Raw genomic sequence first — 19,175 nt, forward strand, 5'->3', positions numbered from 1 at the left:
ATAGATACTGAGGTGGTATGGTGACTCAGTCCCTACAGACTGAAGTTCTATGGTCCCGAGCACAGTTCTGTTCCTGGGGAGAATCCCTGCAACAACGGAAAGGACAACGGTCTATATGAGGCCCTCATTCTTTGCAAAGAAACTTAATTCACTCACACTAAGGCAAAACACGGAAAGATCGAAGATTTCTAGAGATTTTCTGTCATCCTGCATCTCACCTGTATATGACATTTCTTTCCAGTGGAGTCCAGGCTCCCGATTGCCTCTTCAATGGAGTGATTACTCTGGTGCTTCGAAACTTGTGACTGCTTGGCAGGAGTGATGAAATGAGAACCTTGGGGATGACTGACAGCAGTGCTATCTTGGAAATGTGAATGTTTGGAAGGAGAGGTATCATGATAATGTGAAACTTGACTATGATTGGGAGGACAGCTATCCTGCCGATATGTTTCCTGTACACGCTTGGCAGGAGAGCGATCATGCCACTGGAAACCCTGGGAATGACTATCAGGAGAGCATGCTTCCACCTGAGAACCGCGTGGATGCTGAGCAGAAGAGCCACTGTGTAGATACAAATCCTGTGGATGAGTGAAAGAAGAGCTTGCCTGCTGCTGTGAACCATGTATATGTTTGGCATGAGAACCCTTTTGCAGATCTGAGTCTTGTAGATGCTTAGCAGAAAAGCCTGCCTGATCATGTGAACCATGGGGATGGTAGGTAATATAGTTTTCCACTTGGTGAGACCTAGATGGGTGGCTGGAAGATGAGGTATGACAGTAGTAACTTGGTGAGCCCTGTGGTTGCGTCTGAGATTCTTGCAGGTGCTCACCAGGGTTGATAGCCTGGCTCTGTAAAGTCTGTGAATAATTTGAATCAATGGCCTTGTCTGCTGACTGTTTATCAGCGGGTGTCAAATACAACTTGGCAGGATTCAGTATTCTAAAGCCCTGTAAGAAAAATAAACAAGATCAGGACAACAAAAAGTGACGAGAGCTCACATATCAAAAAATAGAAGTGACAAAACAGATGTATAGAAAAAAATGAGCAAACAAAAAGAAAAATGTGGATGCAAATGTGAGAAAAAGACACGAGCAAGAGCAGGAGAATATAAAAGGACAAGGAGTTAAAAAAACAAGGAGGGAAACCTGAAAATGACTGGGCAAGAAAGGCAGGAAGATTTTATTTTAAAAAATGGGGAGGGCTGAAAAAAGAGCAGAAGGGACTAAAGTAGAATGCAAAAGAAGAAGAGACAGAGGCTATAGAAGAGATGTGAAAGCAACAGCACAAAGATCAGTGGGCATATACCAAACAGAAAAACAAAGAATACAGGATGCAAACAGCAAAGAGTTCAGGAAATGAGCAAGAGAGAACTAGTTGGGAGGAAATAGTATAGAAGACGGACCAATAACCAAATGCAGGAGAACGGCCAGTAGAATATATCCAAACAAAGATTAAAAAAATAAGTAGGGTAGGAAGCAGATGGAAACAACAGAGATAGTAGAAATTAAGAGATCTAGAAGCAATCACTACAATAGGAATACCAAAACAAACTAGGAAATAAAAAACACAGAGAAGAGTCCAAGAAGCAAATTAAATGGAGAGAGTCTAAAAAAGGACAGAAAAGCAAAGAGAAAATACAGAGAATATGAAAAATCAAATCAAGCAGCCTGACATTTCTTTATGGAAAACAGTGAAACAGTTTATAATCTAATAAGCTAACAGAAACCCCTCTCAGAATACTATGTTATTATGCAGTTACATATTGTATTTAGAGGCTGCACATGATCTTCATCTACAACCCGTGTCAGATAAAGTCTACTGATTATTGTGCATGGGGTTTAAAGGAATGCTGATCAAATACATGATAAAATATGGATTGTACAGGAAAAAAACAGTAAAGCATAGAGACCACATATACTAAAACAAATTAATCTGAACAGAATGGACTATACTTTTGTCTTATGAACTATGAGACTGTAGCAGTGAACAAACTGTACCTATCTGGAAAAAACACGGGCTCCTGCAAATCACATAGACTGTATAAAGGTAAGTGAATTTCTAAGTTTGCAAATAGCCAATTCTTTTAGCCTAATTACGTAATCAATTTGTTGGGTTTTATATTTTGTTTGGCTAACAGGACACAAGGAACCATAACACATGCACATATATATATATTACCTACTGGCGGTCACCAGTAGGAAGTTGTAGTTAGGACCTACTTTCCATAGGAAATCCGCAACATTCTATTTGGAATAACTTTGGCGGCCTCTGACGAATCTTCGCGAAATTTTCAAAACTTTTGACCAGCTCCGGTCCGCTCCTATCCTGAAACTCTTGGGATGATTTGTGTAGCGGGGGCTGAGAAAAAAGGGGGGTGGGGGGGGGGGGGGGGGGGCGGGTGTAAAAAAAAGTGTTTTCCCCATGCAATTTCCCATAGGAGCTTTAGCCGCAGTTACAGCCCGAACTGCTGAACGGAATTACACCAAAATCACATATATATCTGGGGTGAGCCTAACCACACATCTCATCGTGAGATCTGATTGGCTGTCAGTACTTCATCCAAGAAGTGTTGGCAGCCATCTTGGGACCAATATACATGATAGCACCTCATTAAAAAGCCTTGCAGTTAATAGAAGGTTTTAAGACTTTAGTTACATTATAAATCATTTGTTGATGGTACCATACTCATTTTAGGAATTGTGGTGTGTTCTAAGGTGATTTTACCATGTGAAAAAGCCTTCTGCTGTGATATCATGAATCATGTTTGAGAGAAAACTATTTTCTCATGCCTTTCCCACAGACGTTTGGAAGGTGATCTATAAACTAAACTGAGAGCATATTTTCTGTAAATTCACATTATCTTTCTCAGTCATGTGAGAATGAAGTATGACATTCTCAGTAAAACATGTACATCCAACAAGGGCAGAGACTGTCAGTTGATTCCTTTGTGTTCTACTGCAGCTTCCCAGAGTGTTCCAAAGAACAACTAGAGCGCTAACAGTCTTACTTATGACAAAGGTATGGCACACCTGAAGCCATCTTGATTGGAATAAAGTGGTAACTCTTAAAACATTTAATTTAAAAAGGAACAAAATGAGGGGGTTCATTTTGCCATAGAAAATATGATTAGTGCTGCAGAAAGAAAAATTAGGGCACATTTTGAGTGACTTCTCAAATCCTCTTCTATTTCATTAAAAAATTCTGACATGCAGACTGAAACATGCACTTTCAATACCAGCAGCAGACTTCTCTGGTGAGCAGTAGCTTTACTACAGTGATCTAATGAGCAACTAGAGTGCTAACATTCAGAATTTATGGCAAATGTGTGACACATCTGAATTCCTTCTTGATGGAACCAAAGTAAAAAACTGAAAGTATTTCCTACTGAGGAGACTGTAGTAAATGAGGAAATTAGGAAACTTCATAACAAATAAGTCTCCCAAGATGGCCACCAGAGACAAAAGAGCCCAAATGTAGCACAAATATCACCCAGATGTAGCACAAGTATAGCCCAATGACAGAATGTCCCAGAGTGTTCTTAAGAACAACTAGAGCGCTTACTGTCTTACATATGACAAAAGTATGGCACACCTGAAGCCATCTTGATTGGAATAAACTGGTAACACTTAAAACATTTAATTTAAAACGGAACACAATGAGGGGGTTCATTTTGCCATAGAAATTATGATTAGTGCCGAAGAAAGAAAAACTAGGGTACATTTTGAGTGACTTCTCAAATCCTCTTCTATTTCATAAAAAAATTCTGACATGCAGACTGAAACATGCACTTTTAATATCAGCAGCAGACTTCCGTGTTGAGCAGTAGCTTTACTACAGTGATCTAATGAGCAACTAGAGTGCTAACATTCAGAATTTATGGCAAATGTGTGACATATCTGAATACCTTCTTGGTGAAATCAAAGTAAAAAACTGAAAGCATGTCCTACTGAGGAGACTGCAGTAAATGAGGAAATTAGGAAACTTCATAACAAATAAATCTCCCAAGATGGCCACCAGAGGCAAAAGAGCCCAAATGCTGCACAAATATCACCCAGATGTAGCCCACATGGAGAACAATGACAGAAGTGTGCAAAACACTTATTTTGTGTGTTTTTGCGGTTTTATATATTGCAGACTTGTCAGGTATTGGAGTGCTTTACATGAGCATTGGTTACATCACACAAGATCAAATTCATTTTGGTTGTAGACATGGGAAGATTAAGTGATTTGACCAGAATTACAGAAAGTCGAGCTGAAGCAGAAACTCCAACCTGGTTCCCCAGTTGCAAAGTCTGCAGCTCTGGAAGTAACACCACATCCTCTCCTCTAAGTACAACATTTAATCAAGTGGTCAACTGGATAAAAAAACAAAGATAACAAATAATTTAAAAGTGCTTTGTCGTTATTAGAAAACTCAGAAAATATGTCCTCAGTTTAGTTTTTTAGAGCACTAACCATAATTTTGATGCAAATAAGACCCTCTCCTATATGTAATTTCTAAAGAAAATGCTCTAGGTATTACAGTTTTGATTACATCAAGATGACGTCAGGCGTTCCACACTTTTGTAATAAATATAGAATGTTAGCAATCTAGTTGTTCATTAGGATACTGTTGAGAAGCAGAGGCCAGGGGCACGGACTCTAAAAATTGAAGGCAGGTAGGAGGGTGCAGAGGCAACAATTTGACCACACTGGGCAGGCAGGAAGGGCAGTGGCAGCACAACAGACTATGGAGGGCAGTGAAAAGGGGGGCAGGAGTAACAAACCAATAATACAGGACTGGCAAGAGAGGCTGTGGCAATATAATAGACCATTGTGGGCAGAAGGAAGAGGCAGTGGTAGTACAACCATACATGCCAACAGACCCGATTCAGCCAGGAAACGTCCAATGTTTTTAAGATCAAATGGGCTTTATTTGATCTGTCTCCTGTCTACAATCTCCTCTTATTCAATGTAACTCAAAGGGGAAAATCAATACCCCAGTTTTTTTTCAAAATCGCCCTCTTGCCAATTTCAAAATGTTCACAAGTATGGTACATTGAATCATGGAAGGTAGGAGGAATTGGGGTAGGGACATGGACTCGGATAACAGAGGACAGGAGGGACATGGAGTGGTGCACCAAACTGACCCTACAGGGCAGGCATCAGGGTTTGCAGCAGCACAATACACCACACAGGGCAGACGGGAGTGCAGCACAACAATCCATAGAAAGCAATAGGGAGGGGACAGGACCATGCACATGGACAACAGAGAACAGAGGGGAAAGAGGCAATGGTAGCTAGCTGACCATAATGGACAGACAGGAGAGAAAGCTGCAGCATAACAGACCATAAAGGGCAGGAGGGACAGATCAGGGGCATTACAATGGAACAGACAAGCCAGGAGGGAGGGAATAGGGGTCTACACATGGAAACAGAGGGCTGGGGGCAAGGGGGCAGGGCAGGAGCAGCAAGATGACCATGGAGGTCAGGCAGGATGGGCACTAGAAACAAGACACACCATGGAAAGCAACAGTGAGACTATGATGGCATACACACAGACCATGGAGGGAAGGTGGGAGAGGGTCAGGGGCAGCTAGCTGACCACACAGGGAAGGTGAGAGGGGCCGTGGCAGCACAGAAGACCATGCATGGCAAGCGGGAGGGTTAGTGGCAGCACAATGGCTATGATGGGCAAGAAGGAGAGTGCAGGCGCATGCACAAAGGCACATGGAGGATAGAAGGGAGGGTCAGGACCTGGGCACAGACAAGAGAGTACAGGGGAAGAGGCCCCACAACAGACCGCGCGGGGCAGGCAGGAGGAGCAGTTGCAGCACAACAGACCAGGGAGGGCAGAAGGGTGTAGCAGTAAAATGGACCATGGAGGACAGGAGGAAGGGGATAGGGGCATGGCATGTGAACAGGCAGGGTGGAGGTGGCAGGGACAGGTTACAGTCATCTGACAATGCTAGGTAGGTGGGAGGGGAGTGGCAGCTCAACAGAACACTCAGAGTAGATAGGAGTGGCAGGTCCATGGAACATGGTGGGCAAAAAGGATGGAGCAGGGGCATGCACAAAGACATCGGAGGGCAGGGGGAAGGAGAATAGGGGCAGCAAGCTAAGCACAGAGGCTAAGCAGGAGGTCAATGATGGGGCATATAATTGGGCAATGGAGGGCAGGAGGAGTGGACTGGTACATCATGCTAAATGAAGGGCAGTGGCTTGTCCATGGATTCAGACAACAGAGGATAGGGAGGAGGTGGATGGGGCAGCAAGCTAACTGTTCAGAGAAGGTGGGTATTAGGAACTTTATTGTTTTTAAAATGTGTGTCTGTGCGAACTAGTTAAAATATTAACAAGTATGCAGCATAATCTCACTTTTATTCAGGAAGAAGAGGACGTTTGTGACTGTGACTCCGGGCTCACTTGGCAGAAACACCCCCTGACCCTCCACCCCCCATCGCAAAATGTAATGCCGTGAAAAGGGTAGGAGAACGCAGTGTTATATAGAACATAGTCCTGAGAGCACGATTGAAAATGAAAACTAGATATAGTGTAAGGTATAAACTATGCACCAAAAAGTGTGATATAAGATGAACCGGGGCGTGAAATATAATATGCAATACATTGTGCGCAATGACCGATTCATTGGAGAGCGCGAGATAGCACAGGCACTAGCGCGTGCTATGCGATATGCGCCTTGGAGTGTAATATGCACAGGGCAGTGTTGTGTAACCTAACTAGTCTCTAAAGTTGTAATATAAAATATGTGCTGGGGAGTGTAACGTTGCATATGCACTGTGACAAAGATATGGATTCCATGTATGGCATAGCGCTGTGCGTTTTAACATAGGCATCGAGGAAGGCACGTTAGATGGGGCAATATAACCCGTGCGAAGGCAAGTGTGGCATGACATATTCACGGGGTGGTGTTACAGTGCACATGGGCTAGAGAGTGTCATAGCATACGCACTAGCTGGTGGAATACAACACAGAAGTGTGTGGCACTCGGCGGGCACTGGTGGGTGTAACACAGCATTGGGCTCAGCCAGGAGCACGCTGTGACTCTCAAGTGAGGTTCGTCTCCTTTCCAGAGAGTAAAATAAAAAGTATCAAACATCCGGCGGTGGATGTGTGTTTTATTAACTGTGAGGGGGGTTTCTTGCATAGTTCTGGTCGATTTTTGTCGAATCCCCTTTGAATGGCTTGGTGTGCGTGTGTATTGAATGTGCCCGTCAATAGCTACCCATGTTTGTATAAATAAACGACAAGGGTGTCTACTTGGAGAGTACCCACCGGCCGGGGCGCCGGGATTAGGCACGGTAGGACGTCAGACACGTCACAGCTTCACTAGCAGTGTAAATACATTCCACGTGGATTCATTGTATGCATGAGTCGCCTTTTAATGAATATCACGCAAATCGTCATGGTGATAGGTACATACGGTTTTTGTCCCGCATGTCCTAGGTGTTTCTATAAATATATGTTTTTTTTAAAAATAATAAAAAACAAAGGTCGGCCTCGGGGGATGGGGTCCCCGGAGCCAAAAGTGGCCTGAGGAGAGGGGCAACGCAGCCCCCCTCCTAAAGAATAAAAAAAAAAAAAAAGGCCATGCCCCAGGGGTTGGGGTCTCTTGGGCCGATTAAGGCCTTGGGAGGGGGGCATGAGGCCCCCTTCCAAATTTATTTTTTCCCCCAAAAAATATTAGGGGGCAGGCCCTGGGGGATGGGGTCCCTAGGGCCAATAAATTAGAAAAAGAAGGAAGGCCACACAGCCCTCCTTCTTAAAAAAATAAAATAAATAAAAGACTGGCATCGCACCGGAGGCCACGCCCCCTCCTTGCAGCACTCTGCAAACGCGCACCCCGGCCAGTTGTAAGTTGGGGAATTAATTCCCCTTCAATACTGATGGTCCCTGAGGGCCACCTAGCCCAACAGGTATCTCCAGTATGCGCCAGGGAGCTGCGTTGCAGACAGGTGTTTTGAGGCCACGCCCCTTTTTACACCTCTCTGCAACGCAGCTCTGTGGCGCTTACTGGAGGTACCTAGTGGGCTAGATTGAACCTAGGGACCCTTAGGATTCAAGGGGACTTAATCTCTCAACTTAGAACGGCCACAGGGCACGTTTACACAGTGGTGAAGGGAGGGGACGGGGCCTGAGGTGACGTGTGCAAACACGCCCTGTGGCGCGTTTCAAGTTGGGGAAATAATTCCCTTTCAATCCGGAGGGACCCTGGGGGCCAACTAGCCCACCAGGTGCTTCCAGTAAGCGCCACTGCTCTGCGTTGCAGAGAGGTGGTGCAGGCCGTGCCCCTTTTTACACCTCTCTGCAATGCAGCTCTGTGGCGCTTACTGGAGGTACCTAGTGGTCTAGTTGGACCTTAGGGACCTTCAGGATTCAAGGGGACTTAATCTCCCAACTTAAATTGGCCACAGGGCGTGTTTACACAGTGGGGAAGGGAGGGGACGGGGCCTGAGGTGACGTGTGCAAACACGCCCTGTGGCGCGCTTTAAGAGGAAGTTTTAATCCCCCTGTCCTATTATATACTAGGGGCTTACAGAGGAGGTCATGTTAATCACAGGGGGACCCCAACGCATAGTGTTCCCTAGTGCATGTAGGTGTTTTCACTGTATTCGGAGTGTCTTTTAACATAGCACTGGCTCTAGGACTGGTTAGTCAGACTCAATTACCACCAGTATCCGTCTGAAAAAGTTGAGGGTACAGGATGATTTTGCAACAAGGCTTCTTTCTGCTCTTCTGTTTGTTCTTTCTGCACGTTATCCTTCTTCCTGCACTTTTCTTCGTCTTTGAGGAATTCTGTTGCTTCTTTCTGCATTTCTTTTTTTTCTTTCTGTGTGTTTTTTCTTCTTTCTTCACATGTCCTATCTCTGTAGGCATAGTTAGAAATTAGCATTTAAAAAACCTTTGAAATTCACTGAAAAAAACATAGGTTTCAGGTACGTTATAGTTAGGAATTAGCATTTAAAAAACCTTAGAAATTCACTGAAAAAACCATAGGTTTCAGGGGTGTTATAGTTAGCTGGACTTTTCACTCGTACAAAACCAATGAAATTCCCCCGTTATAGTTAGTTCAGCTAACTATAACTCGTGCGCCCGCAATGCACTGCTGATGACGTCATATATTACATCACTCATGACATGGTCAGTGACATCACTGATGACATCTCAAATGACAACACTGATGACATCATCCTTGTGATAGAGTGGCAGACCTCCTCTCACCCTAATATAACCTTTGATACATACATTCAAAAACAGAAACAACATTTTTCAAAACAATGGACATACCAATACCAGTTACAACAACCTATTCAGTAATTCTAAGACTCACATCCACTCATTCACTAACAGTTCTATAGTCACTCATACATGTACTCACTCATCATATGTACTCATACACCTATACATTCTGTTACACAACGCCACTCATCCATATAGTTACTCACACACATAGTCACTCATGCTAATAAAGAATCAAACATCCATTTACTTGCATATACAGTTATACACACACCTCCACACTTACTTCTACAGAAACTTACACATACTTAGTCTTTTAAACAATCACTTATAGAAACACATACTTATTCATACAGTAACTCTTCCAATCTCTTACTCTCACATATACTCACTTATATACACCAATAGTCACATATACTAGTTTAAAACATATGTAGTTACTTATAAAGACACTATTGAGACAGTCATTCACTCACTAACACACCCATGCACACATTCATCCACCCATGCAGTCCTGCACACATGCTGTCTTCAACACATACAGTGAGTCACTCATTCATGCACCTATGCACTACGTAATACCCCCCACCGAACCATACAGACACTCATACTGATACTCAAAAAACCAACTAATAACCTATATAGACACTCATGTAGCTACTCACCAACCCATGCAGCCACTTATACACAAAGTGAGAGACTGATACAGATATTTACATACTTAAACATTACTCACTAAGCCATGTATTCACTAAGATACGCTTAATCAGTCAGTTATACAATCAATTTTTCAAAAACAAATCATCCATTTACCCATTTATTCTTCCATCGACCTTGAGATATACATATTTAATTTTCAGAAAAACACACATTCACTGGATGATGTCATCAGTGATGTCATCAGTGATGTCATTTGAGATGTCATCAGTGATGTCACTGACCATGTCATGAGTGATGTAATATGTGACGTCATCAGCAGTGCATTGCGGGCGCGCGAGTTATAGTTAGCTTAACTACCTATAACGGGGGAATTTCAATGGTTTTGTACAAGTGAAAAGTCCAGCTACCTATAACGCCCCTGAAACCTATGGTTTTTTCAGTATATATTATATATATATATATATATCATCAACCAAATTCCTTTGCAGGAGAGTCGGAACGCACTCACAGATCCTGTATTTGTATTCCAAAATTTCTTTTATTTAAGCCATAAAACCGAAAAGTAAATCGGAAAGAACCAACGCGTTTCGCTATCAACCGATAGCTTGTTCACGGTCAGTTTCCTCTTTCCAAAAACAACCAATAAAAACACAATGATGCCAAAAACATGTGACCGCTGATGTCACCAGATTATTGCCCCTCGGGCTTCTGGTTGTTGTAGTCTACAATATTAGTACAACCATTCAAATTGAAACGATAACAGTGATTTTGGGTAATTACAGTTTCAGTGGTTGAAAAAAACATGAAGGGGGTATATAAAGACACTTCACTTTTAAACAAAAATTGCCCATCTGTGTAAAAGGATTTCTTTCCCCCTCTTTTCACTTGTGCTTGTGGTACCATCCATTACTAGATTGTATTCAGACAGGTCTGTAGTTTCGGTTTAACCCGCACGATGTCACATACAATGTGTGTATGGCAATAAATTGAGATTTAATGTTTATGAATTGATGCCCCCCGGTGGGCTTATGTGTGTCAAGTGTACATAAATGATGTTGTTTCCCCAAAAAATAACTGTAATGTTTTTCTAGTGTCCCCATTTAGCCTCACATCAGGTGTCCTCATTGTGGGGTGTTACTGCATTAGTTGTCTGGACTTGAATGGTTGACTAGTGGAAAATTATGCATATGTGGTGACAAGGGGCTAAAACCACCTCAACTTCCTCTCAAGGTATCAAACACAGTATAGTTGCTATGGTCCAAAAACAAAGTTCTACAGATGTATATACAATTCTTCGCTTTGGTTGAGACCCCATGGTGTATAAGTTCGAAAGTTCAGAATTTGTCGCGATTCTCTGCGTCTCAGATTCTTTTCACGGTCTCCTCCTCTTTCATGTGTTGGAATTGTCTCTAAAGCATAGAAACATAGAGTTTTCCAGTCCCCATCATGGTTACTTTCCATGTGCTTCGCAACCGCATTGCTCCTGTCTTTGTTTGCTGTTGCACGCACATGTTCAAGTATTCTTTTTTTCAATTCGCACTTGGTGCTGCCGATGTATTTCTTCTGGCAAGGGCATTCGATTACATATACCACATATTGGCTTTTACATGTAATGAAATCTTTGATCTTCCATTTTCTGTTGTCTGGTAATGTGACCTCAGTAACGTTCTTTGCAATTTGGCAGACCTTACATGTGTGGCATTTCCTGAAGCCCTTCGTTGATAGCCATTGTGTTCCCTTTTTCTTTTTGTGATCCTGATGGTGGCTGTGGACTAGTTTATCTCGTAGATTCTTCGCACGTCTGTGCGTAATTTGGGGATGTTTTCCCATGATTTCACTGACAGTTGGATCTAATTGTAAGAGTTTCCAATTTTTTCGGAGGATATCCCCTACCTGTTTTGCTTCTTTGGAATGATCTAAAATCAATCTGATTGTTGGGGTCTTTTGATTGGTCGTGTCATTTTTATTGCCTTTATAGTTGACATCCAAGATGGCTTCTCTTTTCTTCTCATTTGCACGTTTCCAACATTTTTGAATAGTTCCTTTCTTGTATCCTCGATGTTGGAATCTTTTAGCTGTATTGTGACTGTGTTCCACCCATTCCTGTTGTTCTGAGCAGATACGTCGCAATCTCAAAAATTCCCCATAAGGTATATTGTCCTTCACCGATGCTTTATGGAAACTTTTTGCATGTAGGGTGGAATTAGTAGATGTTTCCTTTCTGTGTAGGGTTGTTTCCAGTTTGTTATTGGCCACATAGATCTCTGTGTCAAGGAAGATTATATATATATATATATATATATATATATATATATATATATATATATATATTACCTACTGGCGGTCGCCAGTAGGTAGTTATAGTTAGGACCACGTTTCCATAGGAAATCCGCAACATTCTATTTTGAATAACTTTGGCGCCGGTCGACGAATCCTCGCGAAAACCAATGAAATTCCCCCGTTATAGTTAGTGCAGGCAACTATAACTCACGCGACCGCAATCTTCTGCTGATGACATATGTGTCTTTATGAAAAAAAAATATTTGTAATATATGTATAGCTAAAATTTAATGGAAGAAGACATGGGCAAATAAGTGTCTAAATACAGTATTAGCATCAGCAGAGGATTGCGGTCGCGTGAGTTATAGTTGCCTGCACTAACTATAACGGGGGAATTTCATTGTTTTTTTACGAGTGAAATGTACAGCTAACTATAACGTGTGAAACCTATGGTTTTTTCAGTGAATTTGCAAGGTTTTTTAAATGCTAATTCCTAACTATAACGTGTGTGAAACCTATGGTTTTTTCAGTGAATATATATATATATATATATATTACCTACTGGCGGTCGCACCGCGTGACCACCGTGCGTGCACGGCACTAACTGCGTAAAGTGGGCGCGCGGTGCGCGAAGCGCACCGCGTGCTCACTGTGCGCGCACGGTGCGCGAAGCGCACCGTGCGCGCACGGAACGAACTGCGTTAACTGGGCGCGCACGCCACGAATGGCGTAAAGTAACTCAGCATTTAAAAAACCGTACAAATTCACTGAAAAAACCATAGGTTTCACACACGTTATAGTTAGGAATTAGCATTTAAAAAACCTTGCAAATTCACTGAAAAAACCATAGGTTTCACACATGTTATAGTTAGCTGTACATTTCACTCGTAAAAAACCAATGAAATTCCCCCGTTATAGTTAGTGCAGGCAACTATAACTCACGCAACCGCAATCTTCTGCTGATGACATATGTGTCTTTATGAAAAAAAAATATTTGTAATATATGTATAGCTAAAATTTAATGGAAGAAGACATGGGCAAATAAGTGTCTAAATACAGTATTAGCATCAGCAGAGGATTGCGGTCGCGTGAGTTATAGTTGCCTGCACTAACTATAACGGGGGAATTCCATTGTTTTTTTACGAGTGAAATGTACAGCTAACTATAACATGTGTGAAACCTATGGTTTTTTCAGTGAATATATATATAGCAATATATAGCAATGGAGAACAACTTAGTACAACACAAGTTGCAGATATAGTCGGCCTCACCACTGACAATCATGCTTCTTCAGGTTTTAAACCCAAATCCACCTTTTTTCCCACATCCCCCTATGATCCAATCGACACATTCCATGATTGCGTCACCAGGTCATTGTGTACTTTGAGACACAGTAAGAAGAAAAACTACTACAATAATTTAACATACACACAAAGACAATCACTCAAATCATTGACTGAGGACAACAACATCATCATCCGCCCTGCGGACAAGGGCGGTAATGTTGTCATCTTAGATAGGGACAGGTACATCACTGAAGCCATCAGACAACTTTCTGACACCCGGTATTACGAACATATCAGGGTGGACAAATACAACACCAGTATTACTACTCTGTGGGACAAACTTATTATGTGGAGAGAGAAAGGTCTACTTGAGTGGGAGGAATATACCTATTTGAAGAATGATCATCCCATCCTTCCTGCCTTGTACCTTCTACCCAAATTGCATAAAGACCCCACTAACCCCCCTGGGCGCCCCATCGTATCCTCCAGAGGCAGTGTATCTGAACATGTCTCTAAATACATTGATCATTTTCTCAGAGACTATGTCAGCAATCTTCCCAGTTACATCAGGGACACGAAAGATTTCCTCAAAAAACTTAGTAACATCACATGGGAAACCAATTCTTGTCTCATCACTCTTGACGTACAGTCACTTTACACCATTATTGACCATCGTCCGGGCATAGAGGCATGTGAATACTATCTCAAAACTAGACCCCTACGCCTCAGAGACCACAGTGCCATGATTATCGAGATGATCCATTACTGTTTAACCAACAACATTTTTCTGTTCAATGGTGAAATATACAGACAGGTGGTCGGGATCGCTATGGGTTCTTGCTTTGCCCCAAGTCTGGCCAATCTCTTCATGGGATTGTGGGAGGAACAAGTATTCACTAACCCTGACTACAAACAAGATCTCGACCAAGTCACCACATGGATGCGTTACATTGATGATCTGTTTGTCATTTGGAATGGTGATGAAGAACAAGCCATTAAATTCATTGACAAACTTAACATCAATGATAACAACATTGTCTTGACCAGCCATATCAGCAAAGACAGTGTAGAATTTTTAGACGTCAAGATAGAGATCATTGACAATGCCATACAGACTACCCTGTTCAGAAAATCAACTGCAGGCAATAGTGTTCTGCATGCCCTCAGCAGCCACCCTGAGACGCTCAAATGGAGTATCCCTTACGGTGAACTGTTGAGGGCAAAGAGAAATTGCAGCACCCTTATGACGTATGAAACTATCAGTAGGGAGATGATATCACGTTTCAAGCTCAGGGGTTACCCCAATTGGGTCCTCCAGAGAGCCAAAGAAAGAGCAGATGCCATACCCAGGGATCTCACCATTGCAGACAAACCCATTGAAACCATTGATGACACCAATGATACTACCAGGATGATCATGACTTTCAACTCTGATTCCAACAATATACACAAAGTCATAGCAAAAAATTGGGACATCCTCAAATGCGATAACATCATTGGTGGGACTATACCCAACAGACCCAGCATCACTTATCGCAAAGGCAGGAGTATCAGGGACATGGTAGTGAGAAGTGATGTCACCATTTACCCTACTAGACAGCAACATGGCCTCGAGGGATTTTATCCTTGTGGCCATTGCAAAGCCTGTAAGAACAGCAAGTTCCGCAACAAACTCAATTACAATGGCATTAGCAAAGAAATCAGAGAATTCCTGACATGCAGCACTACTTTTGTTATTTATGTAATTGAGTGTCCTTGTCTGTTATGGTACATTGGCAGCACTACCCTTCCTGCCAAAAAACGCATCCTTGAACACTACAGAGCCATAATTCACAAGGATGAGAAATATCCTGTGGCCCGTCATTTTAAAGACACACATTTCTCCAACCCTGAACTCCTCACTTTTTTCATTCTGGAACAAACCACAATCAATTTTAGAGGAGGCAACAGGGTACTCAAATTAAGGCAACATGAATCCAAATACATAGTGGAATTTCAAACCAAACACCCAGGGGGCCTTAATTTTGATGAGGAACTGTCCGTTCATCTAAAAGGAATAATCATATGTAAGGAATAATCATGTTCTCTGTTTGAATTTTTAACAATGTGGTATGTTGCATTCTCTCTTTCGCCTTATGATGTCTATTTGACTATAGTTTGACTTTCTTCTTCCCATTTGATTGTGTACCATGTACTTTCACAAGTACTTTTCAAGTATGTGCTACGGCAATTTTAACAATGTTTCTTTTTTTCATTTCAGGAAGAAAGGAAGGTGCCCTCTCACTGGCACTCACCCCACATGGGCCACCTACCCTTCCTTCCGTTTCTTCACTTTTTCGAGCATGGTAACTGATTTATTCCGTTTTCATTATTATTGGACGTTTGTGGTACACATGTATTCTACCTACACCTTTGGGTATTTGACCCTTACTTTGTGTCTCTCACACATTGATCAATCTGCCTGACATTCACGTTGTTGCACTGCGCCACAGCGAACCCACTTGGGTCATTTATCTGACTTGTTGTCTTTACAGCGAACCCACTTGGGTCATTTATTCAACTTGTTTACTGATGAGTAAATATCAGGCACCAGCACCGTTCTCAGTTTGCATGCACTATGCATTTATTCAGAACAACGCTACAACCTGTTTTATTTGAGGTACTCACACCTACAACCTTCATTTTCTCTGTAGCGTTTGTGATTCAATATGATGCATTTATGTATTGACATTGAGCATGTTTTACTTTACTTTCATTGTATTGTTTAGTTACTCCGTGTGAACCGTGAATGCAAACCCAGACACTGGCTATTTTAACATTGTACATTCCAACATGTCTGCCACAGTTCACCTTTGTGTCTTTGGGCTGCACCTCCAGTCCTATGTCCATGTTTATGAATAACAACTTTATCAGTTACCTTGTTTTACACATTCTTCCACGTGATCAAGGCTTCCGAGCTGAAACGCGTTGTGGATTAAACAACCCTCTTTTGCATTTTCGTGTCTGTGGTTTTGTCTCCTGAGAGCGCACTTGGATTGCTTTTTCTATTTGGGACTTTATTACCGGCACGCTCCGCCGGAGTGTGCGCCACCTCCCCCTGGGTCGATACAGTCGGAAGGAGCAATTTGGAGTTTGTTCATATATATATATATATATATATACACACACACACACACACACACACACACACACACACACACACACACACATCCATGCATACATACACTGTTTTCAGACTCTGGACTATTCTTGGTCACAAAGCATCACATTTCCCTTTTATGCACCTCGGGAATGGAATGATATCTCTCTCAAATACACAAACTACAGCAGCCATTTTCTCTTTCATACTGTAATGGGGATCTGTGACTTTAGTGACCATAAGTGCTCTGTGCGCAATTTAGGGCCTGCACGCCCATCTGCACCAATCCTTGCACCTAACTGGCACAGTGCCAGGGATGCTGCCGTCAGGCTCACAGTGGAAGAAGGGAACTTAATCTGTGTCTATCTGACTCTCCCTGAAGCACTCTTAGACCATTTTGCTTAATTCTGCTTCTGCCATCCTTTGAGTTTCTTGTTTGTAAACCCTGCCTCCATATCCCTCAGCTACTGCTCTCAAAATGCCTTCCTATGTGTCTGAACTTAGGTCCAATATTTGCACTTCCACACAGAGCACTTCTACCAATAAGCTTGTACCTTTTAGCCTGAAAAATGAAACACCTAGTGCAGATGAACAAGTTATTCACCTTTGGTAACGCATTATCTGGTAGAGACAAAGTCTCGCTGGAGATTCCTTAACTTTTGAATTCTCTCCAGGGTGGATCCGGAATTTTTTTCAGCTTGACTCCGTAATGACGTCGACTCTGGTTATGACGTCAGCTGAGTCCTATAAGTCCTCTCTGGTGGGCTGATGTCAGTTTCTTCTATTCTGTGTTTTCTGGCCTTCTATGAAATTTTTTAGGTCTCGCCTAGCGAATGCAGCGCATGCCCTGCTTCGCCTTGGTGAGACTATTGTTGTCGGTTTGGTGCGCGAAGGGAGACAAAACATGTGCGAGCCTGGACAGGCGATGTGCACGAGCACGGCGTCTCCTCTCTAGGGATGTAAGCTTTCACACGCTCCCACCTTGATTTAGGTTTCAGTTCCACTGCACGATGCAACTATACAAGGCAGACACATAAATGTCAGCGCATCACTGCGCGATGCAACTATACAAGGCAGACACATACATTTCAGCGCTTCAGCATATCAAGAACTGTGTGCCGCATGGTATTTACTTTGCTTTTGTTGCCTCAACACACAACAGTATTGTTCTTGCCTCGCCGTGCTTTTTATCTTCCCAGCACTCTATCCTGCCACTTATCCTCAGGTTTCTTAAAATAACTTTTTATTAAACAAACAGCGGCATTTCGACATTTACAATCAGTGCAATATAGATATATGTATGACAGTTCGAGGCGGTACTACAACAAATTACATGCAGTGAAGACCTTTCAAGGAGGAAGCAAATCATCATGTTCAATATTCTGTGGGGGAACGCAATTATCTCCACGATAGGAGTTCCACTGCGACCAGACACAAGCCCACTTTTTGGGACAGCCTCGGGCAGTGTACACTGACATTTCTCTGAACATACACCAGTCCATATTGTTCTTCCAGGCTTCCAGAGAAGGAGGGGCCGCCGCACCCCAGGCCTGAGCAATGTTTCTTTTTGCCAGCATGAAACCCAAAGGTGCCCATTGTGTTTGGTAGGTGTTAAGATCAGTCGGCTCCCATATGTTTAGTAGGCATCTACGTGCTTCAGGGTAAAACGTAACAGTGAGGACAGCCCTCATTACTTCATGTACCTCCCTCCAATACTGTTGGATTAGTGTGCATTGCCACACAATGTGCATAAACGTACCAGTTAGGCCGCAATCTCCTGTTTCGGCTCTCCCCATCAGTACTAGCAATCATCCATTTCTCTCCCATCTGCCGCCCACCTCTGCCTCGAAGCCGAGAGAGGATCCTCCATGTGGTGTATTAGTTTATTATAAATTAATCAGATGGTCCTATCAGGGACATGACCATCTAGTATCCTGTCCTCTAATGGGGATGACTCGGGAAGGGACGTACCTCTTGTGATGAGAGAATGCAGTGCATGGCTAACCTGATTGTAACGAAAGATCTCAGCCTCAACAAGTTCGTGTTGAATCTGGAGGGCAGCAAAAGGTTTCTCCCCTCCCTTCTCCCACATGTCCTTGATTTGTGATATGCCAATCATGTCCCATTTATCAAACTCTTTTGATGTCCACAGATTGCCAAGTTGTGCCGAGTCCCATAGGGGGGTAGTTAGTGTCAGATTACGCTCCCATCCGAGGGATTTATTTGCAGCATGCAATACTCAGATGGAGTGCCCAGTGCGCCCCGTTAATCTGGACCGACTCGGACTCGAGTAAAGAGATCTATTATAATTCCCTCTTATCCGTCCTGTAGCCTGGGTTGTTAAGGTCTCCATTTGTACTGTGACAGATAGCTGCTAGGTGAGCAGCCCAGTAATATTTCTTTATAGCAGGCAGACTGATGCCACCATCGTACCATTTTAATGCGAGTTTACCCAAGGCTATACGTGGCGATCCGTTCCATAGCAGCTCTCTCTGAAGATGTTCAATTTCTTTAAAATATGTCGCGGGGACTGGGTCAAGCGAGTTTTGCAAAACAAAGAAAACAGGGTA

At 42.7% G+C, this 19,175-nt stretch overlaps 1 protein-coding gene across 9 annotated transcripts in view; it reads right to left on the minus strand.

The window, feature by feature from the left end:
• The window catches only part of TDRD5 (tudor domain containing 5), a 1,318,580-nt gene that overhangs the window by 276,766 nt on the left and 1,022,639 nt on the right, over window positions 1-19,175 (minus strand). For all 9 annotated transcript variants that reach the window (XM_085601794.1, XM_085601799.1, XM_085601798.1 and 6 more), the window contains exon 13: window positions 219-947. In XM_085601794.1, the coding sequence (XP_085457920.1) occupies window positions 219-947 (729 nt within the window). The remainder of the gene's footprint in view (window positions 1-218; window positions 948-19,175) is intronic.

The sequence above is a fragment of the Triturus cristatus genome, chromosome 4_2 (assembly GCF_964204655.1).
Source record: "Triturus cristatus chromosome 4_2, aTriCri1.1, whole genome shotgun sequence".
NCBI lineage: Eukaryota > Metazoa > Chordata > Amphibia > Caudata > Salamandridae > Triturus > Triturus cristatus.